General features: G+C 32.1%; 2 protein-coding genes across 6 annotated transcripts; one reads left to right on the forward strand and one right to left on the reverse strand.

Moving 5' to 3' along the window:
- Positions 1-848: 848 nt before the first annotated feature.
- On the forward strand, positions 849-9,125 carry LOC145955887 (uncharacterized). Of its 4 annotated transcripts, none has more exons than XM_083071255.1 (9): positions 849-1,421; positions 1,500-1,827; positions 1,915-1,959; positions 2,197-2,246; positions 2,327-2,390; positions 3,194-3,329; positions 3,516-3,643; positions 3,768-8,566; positions 8,720-9,125. In XM_083071255.1, exons 1-2 carry the CDS (start codon positions 1,171-1,173, stop codon positions 1,687-1,689), a joined length of 441 nt encoding a protein of 146 aa, XP_082927381.1. In that variant the 5' UTR covers positions 849-1,170; the 3' UTR covers positions 1,690-1,827; positions 1,915-1,959; positions 2,197-2,246; positions 2,327-2,390; positions 3,194-3,329; positions 3,516-3,643; positions 3,768-8,566; positions 8,720-9,125. The 4 variants fall into 4 exon arrangements, with proteins under 4 accessions (XP_082927381.1, XP_082927380.1, XP_082927382.1 ...); XM_083071254.1 differs by having other exon boundaries at positions 3,768-3,920; XM_083071256.1 differs by having other exon boundaries at positions 3,828-3,920.
- LOC109798477 (cation/H(+) antiporter 15) lies at positions 7,798-11,586 on the reverse strand. Of its 2 annotated transcripts, XM_083071253.1 has the most exons (4): positions 11,469-11,575; positions 11,217-11,253; positions 9,161-10,165; positions 7,798-9,065 (listed from the first exon to the last, which is right to left on the reverse strand). In XM_083071253.1, exons 1-4 carry the CDS (start codon positions 11,507-11,509, stop codon positions 7,911-7,913), a joined length of 2,238 nt encoding a protein of 745 aa, XP_082927379.1. In that variant the 5' UTR covers positions 11,510-11,575; the 3' UTR covers positions 7,798-7,910. The 2 variants fall into 2 exon arrangements, with proteins under 2 accessions (XP_082927379.1, XP_020214381.1); XM_020358792.3 differs by having other exon boundaries at positions 11,217-11,586.

The raw sequence follows: 11,586 nt of genomic DNA on the forward strand, positions 1-11,586 counted from the left end.
TAGGTAAAACATATTTTTATTATCTTTTCATTTTTATTTATTATAAAATAATTAGAATATTTAATTTAATATCATTAAAAAAATAATCATTATAAAATTTATTTTTTTTAGTTTAATTATTTATTATAATACTTTTTAGTTACCGTATTTATCAAAAAATTATTTTAATTAAATATAGTTTAGAATTTTAATATATAGTAAATTTAATATTAGAAATTTATAAATATTTTAGTTATAATTTTTATTATCTTTTGATTTAATATTGGATTTCTTTTGATTATGAAAGATAGTAAATAAAATCTAAAATCTGTATGAGTTTATTTGATAAAAAAGTTTAATTAATTTTAATATATAATAAATTTAATATCAAAATATTTACCTGGATTTGAGTTATGATTGTTATAATCATTTGATTTAATATTGGATTTTATTTATTATAAAACATAATAAATAAAATCTAAAATTTGTAGTAATTTCTTTGATACAAATATGTAATTAATTTTAATATATAATAAATTTAATATCATAATATTTATTATAATTTTAGTTATGATTTATATAACTAAAATATAATAGAATAGTATGTTAATTACTATATGAAGTGATTTCTTGTAGATTTATTTGTCAATTTATAATTATATATTATCTCAATTATCTATGATAATTTGTCAAAATTAAATTAATTGGAAAAGCATTATTAAAATGGTCTTTTGTATTTATTTGGTACTTTCTCTGGACCTTAATTTTTGTGTTTAGACTTTTTCTTTTGTTCCAATTTTTATTTTTATTTTTATGTACATTGCAGAAACCAAAATCTAAAAAATTTCAGCTTACCTCTAAAACAAATCCCAAAATCTGGAATTTCCCTCTAAAACTTTCAGCTTACCTCTCCAAAAAAATAAAAAAAAATTTGATTTCCCTCCCTAAAAAATCACAAACCCAACAACTGCCTCCCTAAAAAATCAAGAAACCCACGGTTTCTCTTCTCCGAAGAAACCCTTCGAAATCCTTAAGCACCATGAGGAATGAAAGGCTCTAAACATAAAGAAGAAGAGTCATACACCACACTTCCACTTCCACTCTGGCTCTCCCTCTGCCACCGCAGGCCATGGAGGCCTCCGCCCCTCCAACAGCGCAGCGGCCCAAGCGTCCGGTAGCCAGGTGGGGTTCATGTTCATCCCCACCAGCGAGATCGATGTTGGGCGGACGCAGTACATGGCAGCCACCTTCTCCGTGCAGTCGTTCCCCCTCTCGGCATCCCAAAGGCTGAGCCCCATGCTGCCGAACTATGACAGAGTGGGCTTCAACTATGGGCTGAGGGTCCAGCCCACTATGGAGATCGAGTCTAAGCTGGAAATGGCGGGGCGTGTTCGAGTCTTGCACTTTTTCACACATCGCGTTTACGCCAAAGCCGGTTGCAGGTATTCTTAACATTCCCCCTTCCTCCCTCTCTCTAGGGTTTCGCCTCATGTTTTCCCTTTTTCCCTTTCTCAAATTAGGGTTCCAGCGAGCATGGCGGAGGGTCTTGCCAGCCCTGGCTGCGACAGCCACGAGAACGGCAACCACAACCCTCGCTCCAATGTCTGCGAGCAAGACAGGTACCTTCCCATCACCAACATAAGCCGCATCTTGAGGAAGGCTCTACGAGTGATGGGACGACCACGGCCTCGGTTCTTGCACGTGAGATAATTAATCTCGGGCTTTTAAGTGTGACTTTTGGGGCTAACCCTGTCTCTCTCAAGAGAGGGATTGATAAAAGTGTGCAGGGGTTGGTGGAGGAGTTAGAGAAGAAGGCTAGGCTTGTTAAGGGTGGAGATGATATCAAAGGTGTGACTATTGTTGTTTTTGTTGTTAGTTAATTTGATATTGATGTAAGAGTAAGACTATTTGTTACGGTTTATGGTTTGTTTGAAGGTTGAGAAAGCTGGAGGAAAGAAATGGAAGTCATTGTCCAGTGTTGTAAGTTCTACAATTGTGATAAATAATGACACGTTTTTGTTGTCTTTTAAATAAATTTACTCTTTGTTGTGCTTTTAGATTCTTTCATTTTCTTTGTATATTTGTGATTCTATAATTGCATGCGGCTGTTGTTTTCTTCATACAAAATGTTTTTAATAGTAGATGCTTGATTATTTTATTATATTTTATTTTATTATTTATTTATTAATTAACGGAATGCATCGTGCATGTTTTCAGGGGACAAAGCAGGATCCACCTACATCAAATTGGCCAATTGCCATTTGAAGGTAACTAACTAATCAGTTTCATTTTTGGCCTTCTTTGATTTGATTCTCTCCACGCGATGTGATGAATCATGTTGTTGTAGTTGGAAAGCAAGCACGAAGCTGCCCAAGCTTATCTTGACGCCCCACATTACATGTCTCCTTCTGGTTTGTTCAACTATAAATAATCCTAAATGTTATTTTCCTTCAATTATAAGCTGAGGCATTTTCTTAAGTTGAGAGAGGACCCTTATACCTCTACTTCACTAGTTTGCTTTATTACATTTTTACTCTATCATACATATATATGTTGTATTAGCATATTAAGTTTGTAGTAGCCACAACAACAACAGTAGTCTTAATAGAGTGTTAAAATCTGATTTGGTCCAATAGCATTGCAGCAACTGATCCTAATAACCACAAATTGAGAAAACCAATAACCAATAACCACAAAATATGACAGCATGTGAAAACTGAATTGCACCAATATATGCTATATGTGACACTGGTGCTAATTGATTAATTTGTCAATTCTTTTATTGCCTATCTAGTGTTGCTTAATTACTAATAGTAGTAGTGCTTAAGATTGTCTTGACATAATTTTTACTTTGGAATTTGGACTATTTATATGTCACATATTGAGCAAAAATAGAAGAGAAAATATTAGCAGTTAAGAGAAAATATAAAGCAGTTATGTTGTCTTGAAAAGACATTCTATATTCTGTTTTTTTGGATGTTGGTTGCTGCACTAGTTATTTTGGGATTGAGCCATTCAGCTGCCCTTTTTATTTTGTTCTGCACTAGTTATTTTGTGATTGAGCCATTCAGCTGCCCTTTTTATTTTGCTGCACTAGTTATTTTGGTGATTGTAGTGGAAAGGTTTGAAATCCTTTATAATATCCTTCTCTGTTATAAACTGTTTGACGACTTCAGTTGATTTTTTGATGTTTTTCATTCTGCTCCATGGCCAGGATAGTGAACCGGGTCCTTTAATCTTCGAAGACCAACCATCATCACCAAGATCTCCCCTGTCACCCAAAAAACCATGGCAAGCAAGAGAAAATAATTGTGAATGTCTGTAAACATACACGATTCCTATATTAGAGAGTAAGGTTTTATTATTTATATATGAAGGAGCATTATTTGTGAATTGTGATACTTTTTTAACATACATGTTCATATATGCATACGGAATTGCTGTTTTGTTTATTTATTTATTTTTAATATTTTTGGATTATAGCTTATAGAGTTTGTTTTATGTGTGTGTACAAACAAACTGGAAATGTGTACAAGAACGTGAAGAGGAAGATTGAGAGAGGTGTTACTTTCCCAACTTGCTTATCTGTAAACAATGTGGTCTGCCATTTCTCTCCACTAGCCAGTGACGAGACAGTGTTGGAAGAAGGTGATATATTGAAAATGTAAGATTTTTGAGCATGGTTTTTTTTTTCTTAGTAGGAATTTTGTTATGAGTGATGGGGGAATGAAATTTGTGTTTTTCGCTATTACTGGGAAGTTGATGGTAGTTTCTTTGGTTGTTTGTAGTGATTTGGCTTGTCATATAAATGTTTCATCGCGATTGTGGCTCACACTCATGTTCTTCAGGAAGGTCCTGTCACAGGAAGGGCAACTGATGTTATTGCTACTGCAAATACTGCTACTGAGGTGGCCTTGAGGCTTGTTAGGCCGGGAAAAAAGGTAATCAATTTTAAGAATTTTTTCCCCTGTATTTGAATTTTTGTATGATTTGATTTGGAACATGTTGCCTCTATTAATTGTATGTTTGGTAGATAGGTATAAGGTCATCACTATATAAGCAATCTAGCTCAGTAAAATTAGGTTGCTTCATGTGTATTGTTTGAAGGGGTTTCTTTGCCTAAATGTGTGCCTTGTGGATTTTGATCTCTAAATGATGAAAAGTATCATGGCTATGGATATACTCCAATGAAGCTTTATTGTCATAGTTACACTGATAGAGGTCATTCATTATTTTTCATGTGTTGTCTTGCCGATTAAGCACATCATTAAACTTGGGAACTCCTCTTGATGTTTGTATTGTTCTTTTATCTTCATTTTAAATGATATCATGCATTTTCATAAAAAAGACTTGATATTTTTGTTTTGATTGAAATTGTTTCAATAATAGTCTCTGGTAATCGATTACAATAATGGGTAATCGATTACCAGAGAACCTTTTAATAAGTAAATATCAAACATATGATTTTCATTGTCTGGTAATCGATTACATGTATAGGTAATCGATTACCAGACTCTTAAAAACAAATGGTTCCCTCAAATTTAGTCATCAACAGTTAGTGAGGGATTCATCCCAGTTAAATCCGTCGCAAATTGTGACGGATTTAATCCCTCACAATTTGTGAGGGATTTAATCCCTCACAAACTGTGAGGGATTAAATCCGTCACAAATTGTGACGGATTCTACTTAATTAAAGTCATCACAGTTTGTGACGGATTTAATCCCTCACAAATTGCGAGGGATTTAATCCCTCACAAATTGCGAGGGATTTAATCCCTCACAAATTACGACGGATTTTTATTAATTTCTAAACATTTATTATTAGAAATTAGTGACGGAAATTATACTGTTTGTGATGCCTTAATTCCGTCACTAATTGTGACGGAAAAAATAATCCGTCATTAAATATTTTGTGACGCCAAATTTTGTGACGGAATCATTTCTGTCACAAATTCCGTCACTAATTGATTTGTGACGGATTTTATCAAAATTAGTGACGGATTTGTTCCCTCTCTAATTTTAATTTTTCTAGTAGTGATCCTACCTTAATAAAGAAATGCAAAATTTATGACCAAGATAATAGGGTACGTGTTGCACAATCCAAGATTATGGGTCCTTGATACACATTTGGCAAATATACCAACTGACTTAGTAGTAATGAGGACAAAAGTTCAAGTTATCGATCCACAAAGACTCGCATTTATTATTATTTGATGTAACTATGATACTAAATAGGTAAATTAAAAAGTGATTGAATTGAATTTCGTAAAGAAATATTTGATTGCATAAATTAAAAGAAAATAGTAACTTGGATGAATTTAATATGTAATAAAAGTAGTCAAAGATAGATTAACTAACTTTTTCTATGTAAAATTTTATCAATTTTCCATGCAATTTTGTAATTAAACAGTTAATTCAACAACCTACATATGTATTCAAATCCTAATTCTTTAGGTGAAAAATTCTAGGTCATTTAAGGAAAATCTTAATTCTTTTTTAATTTTTGTTAAAGATATCTGCATTAAGATCAGATACTAAAAGTCAACTCACGAGGTTTATTCCAATTCCTTGTTAATAAATGTCATTAGTGTTTTCTCTAGACTATAGTTTTAAAAGGGTTTTCCAACCTCAATTAATTCTAATAAATCGTGCATTGGGTGATCAAACAAAACCAAGTCTTAAGAATATAAGAAAAACGATTAATTGAATAATACTTTTATTGAATGAAAAAATTAAATTACATAGTTTCAGTAGTTACTTCAATCTTCAACAATGGAGAACTTAGCCACTTATAACTAAGGATTATAACTCTAGATGAATCTTTGAGTGATTCGTGATTATAATGTTGATCTCACAGAACCCTCTTTAATCTCTAAAATTTTACTAAAAAGAATGTATTAGAATCCAAACTCTTCCAAGAGACCTCCTGAAACCCTAATTTTTATGATCACTTCTGATGGGCTTTTAGGTTGAGTCAAGTCACTTAGAGCACCCATGTTGTTCACTCTAAGCAACTAAGTGAATACGTCTAAGATCATCTTTTGTCTTTACTCGCTCAAAGCAAATTTGTGAAAACTTTGAACAAATTCTGTTTGCTTAAGTGCCAAAGTGCTTGTTTTGAGTGGCCATATGTATTTTTCTAGTGTTGTTCTCTGTCTCGGATCTCTTGTTGAGGTTCCTCGACCACTAATCCATACTATTCTTGTAAGTGAGTGCCTTCACAAAATTCACACCCACTAATATAGTAGGCAGAAGCTACTATAGGAATTTAAAAATAAAAATAAAATCTTTAATTTTTAGTATGAAATGAGAAATTAGGTATGTTAATATAAATTAGGAATTTTTTTTCCTGTATTCAAGATAAAAAGATAAAGACCCATCAATATAGCTTAATATTTAATGCATGTGCACGAATGCACACATAAGATTTGTAACAATACAAGACCACATAATACGAAGATGAATAGTATATTATAAGAGTATGTAAAAGTTGCTACAATATTTTTGAACTCTACAATTTTTAATATCATATCATATTTTCATCTCATCTCTCATATCATATGTTCACATCTCTTTCAAAATGCTAAAAACAATGATTATTTTTATAATTTGAATCTCCTTAAAATATTCGGTCCAAGCGAGAATATTATTTTTATTTCAATTAAAGTTTTTTTTTTTGTATGAACTAGTTATTTGTATATATACAAAGACAATCTGAACTAGTTAATTTTTTGTAAATAAATTAGACTCTAATCAGCATTATCAAATTTAAAAGCAAACTATCTAAATTGACATGAAATTGTATATATTTTCTTAGAATATGCCCATCAAATTAAAAAATATAACATGTTGCCTTGTTAGTCTAAATTATTATTAGTGAATAGGAAAAATAATTAACTTATATCAGCATGCCCATCTATTCAAGTCAGTATTTCCTATAAAAATCATTTTGTTTTGCTTCTAAAAATAAGCCAATTATTTGATCAAGCATATTGTAATTAATTATTTTTGTGAAATAAACATAAACAAGTGTAATTTTGGTAAAAACTATTTTTCCTATATGGCTAATTAGTTGAGAATCACCAGCAACCATCATCATAATCTTGTAAAAGTCATAGCGTGAATCGACCGAATGCACCTTTACATCATAGTAACATGCATATGAAACAAATTAGATGACCAAAATATGCTAGAATTAGTTATTTCCATGGCCTCAGTTTTAAAGGTGATCATGTTTATAATACCATCATTACTAAATATTAAAATGATATTTTAGAAAAACGCGGTTGGTACCTAAGTCATTGTTTGATCCATTGTTTACCGAAAGAGATGATATTTTCTCAAAGTCATTAAATACGTAAAATAAAAATCGATAGGAGATGACTTTTTTAGTTGTGTGTGCATTTATTTAGAAATCACAAAGAAACTATTTTATGCAAAATTTTGAAAATATAGAGATCTTTCTAATAAAACTAATCATTGTGTTAAGAAGATTATGATGATCTTTGCAATCGCTTAATTTTTGCATGCTAAGAAGTTGCCTACCATTATAAGAAAATGATGTACAATTATATTGATTTATTCAATGAATAATAATTTTTTTTACCATGGATTGTCTTTAGAGTATATATTTGAAAATGAACCAAGATGTCTAACTTAGGTTGTTGAAAAATATGTTTGAGTTGTTATAACTTCCTAGTACCAAATTTGATTTCTCTAGATAAAAAAATATATTAGAAAAATGAACATATATATTAAACATTGTTGAGTGTCAACTAAATTAAGTGACTAAAAGCTAATGCAAAGGAAAAAAGAAAATAAAGGCAAAGAAAAGACAATTAAATTTGGAAGCACGCTATTATAGTTACATGACTCATTTCTAAAATACAATTGGTTTATATATATTTGTTGGTGTAAAATCCTAATTGTTGTTATATATCTACTTTTCTTAAATGTGTGGACTCCTCTGGATCACGTGATCCCCAAAATCTAGTTTGTTGTTGCACCACTAAAATTGATGTATGGGCTCCAATATTTAAAGAGGCAAGGATTTCTCCGACAACCCCCAACTCTCCGTTCTTCCATTTTCTAAGTTCAGTCATTAATTTTGAGTCTGCATGCCTTCTCCCAACCATGACAAGATCATAGCAATTTTCCATGTATTCAATTACTGAAAGCACATCCCTTTCATTCACTATTATCTCATCTTTGAAATAAACTCTTTCATTCCGAAAGGCCTTTAGCCTAAACTCACTCAAGATTTGGGTATCAAGCATTTTGCTCCTTTCTGATCCACCAATAATATCCGTTGAAGATGAAAAATGAAAAAGAGTAATATGTACATAAGGTTGATCTAACATGCGTCTTGCATATGAAAGTGTTTCCCGATCATCTGCACCGCCAAAGAAAAGCACAGCCACATGATATATTGATTCCTTTGTATGACCACACCAAAATGTCTTTTGATTGCCACGATTAATTAGGACCCCAACTGAGCAAGGAGCTTTCTCTAGAACGTTCTTATTAAGTTGCTTAAAAGCAAAAGATGACTCACTTCTTCCTCCAATTACCCACTGCTTATGAAAAGGTATGATAATAAAAGTTGTTCTCTTTTCAAGTGCTAAGTAGCACACATCATTGTGCATAGTAGCATAAGGAGAAATGCCCTTATAGCAATGCAATGTGACCTTACCCTTATATGCATCTTCAAACTTGTTGAATGAGTTGAAAATCTTTTCAGATTGAGTTGGATGTTCACTAAGCTTTTTACGCGGCATATGTGCAACAAGAAGAGAAGAAGCTCGCCCCACAAGCTTAATAAGATGAAGCACAACTAAATCAAAAGGGCATGCTTCAGTTGGATTTGAAGATGCAAGGAGGTTCAAAATTGCCAAAACATTATCCTGATTGTGAATGCAAGCTAGTAAGCGGAATTGTTCACCATTTTTGTGATGCATAATTGTCCTCCTTTTATAAGCAATAAACCTCTTAGAAGGATCATATAGAACTTTTACAAGAGGTGATATAATACCAGTTACAAGCACTAAAGTAAGAACCAAAATTGTAAAGCATTCATCATCCAAGACCTGCAAATTCATAGAAATGCAACTTTTAATTGAGTTTAACAAAACAAAAACTTTTTTAAATTGTGATGTGCACTAGAATTAAAACTTTTGCTCACATTTTTAAATTTCAAGGCAATCAACATGGCTAGTTCAAGAGTGCCTTTGCAGTTCATTATAAGACCAAGAGAAAATGCATCTCGAAATGGGATCCTAAGGAAAAGGAGAGGCAACAAAACCCCTAAAATTTTTCCAAAGAAAGCAATGAAAATGATTAACTGAATTGCAGCTAAGGTCTTTATCGTTTGTATGACAAACACATCTGTCCTTAATCCAACTATAACAAAAAGGATAGGTATGAGCACCATTGAAACAAAACATTCGAGCTTATCTACCAATGCTGCTCCTAATGGTGGACCTTCTGGTATAGCTAAACCCACCAAGAATGATACAATGATTCCATTTACACCGATGACTTCACCTATGAATGCCGAAAATACTAGTATTATGAGAATCCCATAAATATAAGCTTCTTGAACTGGTTTTCCTTCTGGTGATTGTTGAATTGCCCATATTGCAGTTGGGTGAACTACAAAGATAATGAACAAAAGAAGTAGAACGGTGGATAATAAAGATCCAATTGATACTCCTATTGACTTTGTGAAGGATAAATTTGCAACAAACTTTATTGTCATAATTAAGATGAAGCAGGCATCACACACTAACGAAGAAGAAGTTGCCAACCGTCCAATCTCTGAATTTAAGATGTGAAGTTCAGCAAGAAAACGAGTAATTACTGGAAAGGTTGCAATACATTGAAGTTCCACCACAATTGGGAGCACCGTAAAAACATCATTGTCCAATGATGCAAATCGATTGAGGATATAGACAACTGTTGTGGCAAAAGTATAAGGAACAAAGTAGGCTAAAAGTCCTATGGCAAATGTCCTTTTACCTGATGTAAAAGCAATTGTTGGATCTATCTTTACCCCAGTTAGGAAGGTAGATAACATAATACCAAAAAAGGCTATGGTATCAAGCACATGTCTTTCTTTGGGGGGAAAAACCTTTTCAATGAATGTAGTGTTGTGCCCAAGAATAGAAGGACCTAAAGTCATACCACCCTAGTTAACAAAAAAATTAAAGAAATGAATTAGATATATGTAACTAGCCTTCTAGTTTCAGTAAACACCAGAGCACAAAGAAAAGAAAGAAAAAAAACTGTCTATTTACAATAAATATAGATAGATAGGTTGTCAATGATCAATAAAAAATGAAATTTGTGTTGGCAAGATAAATCCACTTTAGCTCCTTTGAAAAAGGAAAATAATACATAAGGCAAAAAAATTTCATCACCTCCACAAGCTAGAGTTAAGAAGTTTATTGAAGAATCAATTTAATTGAAGCCATAAATACTAATTTGATTTCATTTTATAAAAGGTATTCATAAATAAGGGCAATTCCTTCATTCAAATGCATCTCATTCCAATGAGAAAGTTCATATATAGTCTTATTAGTGTTCATGAAATTACTCTTTTCCTATATTGAGATTTAGAATGTAACTTTCTTTCATTTAGTAAAGACATTTTCTAGTCTTACTAGTGGTTTTCCTTTACTAGTTGGAGATTTTTCAGATTAAAATATTGCATATCAATTACTATTGTAACTATTTGAAATTGCTTGTATAATTTCGATACCCAACATTATCAATAGGAAAAATTGCTAGAAAATAAATTTAGTAGGTGACTATTAAGTTAATACATCAAAAAAAAAAAAATTCAATAAAAAAGTTGTGGAGGACGTCGCACCAATGTGACTAATTGAATAATTTGCAAATGAATCCTATAATCAAATTGTTTAGCAAATATGGGTGCTTTCATAAAAGACTTCAAATAGTGGGAGTTAGACCTATGAAAATTCCTTTTGGCAGCTTTCATCTATGATTTTGTATTATTAAATAAAATAGATTTTGACAATGGACATTGTTATTCACAAATTGGACATGATATTCTCTCACAAAATCTCTTTGAAAAATTTATATAATAAGCTATCAGTTTTCAAACAAACTCAGTTATTTGTATCAATCATAATAGCCAATAAAAGATCAACCAAATAATTCAACATCAAATCATACTTGAACATGAAGATTAGGAAATGGAAAGCTTGCAAACTTACAAGAATTTGAGAAACAAAAGACGATTGACCAAGGGGCCTGAGAATAAGGTAAATGAAGCGAGTGAATATAAACATGAGGAAAAACTGAAGCAAGAAGAGAGGGAGAGAATATGCAAGTGGATCATCTCCAAACCAAATTCCCTTGGAGTTGATTTGATTAAATGCACTATGGCATATGAAAGACCCTTCAAACAATGTGTTTTCCGAGGTTTCAACATCCATGGCAATGTGAATTAGGTTGTCCTGGCTTACCTCCATGGATGGAGTCGCATGAGGTGGTGGTTAAGAGACATTGAAGGAAAGAAAAAAGTGAAAAACACGAGAATGTGATGAGAAAACCCATTTGGGAGAGAATTGTGATCATGGATGG

This window comes from Cajanus cajan, chromosome 3, assembly GCF_000230855.2.
Source record: "Cajanus cajan strain Asha chromosome 3, NIPB_CcT2T_4, whole genome shotgun sequence".
Lineage (NCBI taxonomy): Eukaryota > Viridiplantae > Streptophyta > Magnoliopsida > Fabales > Fabaceae > Cajanus > Cajanus cajan.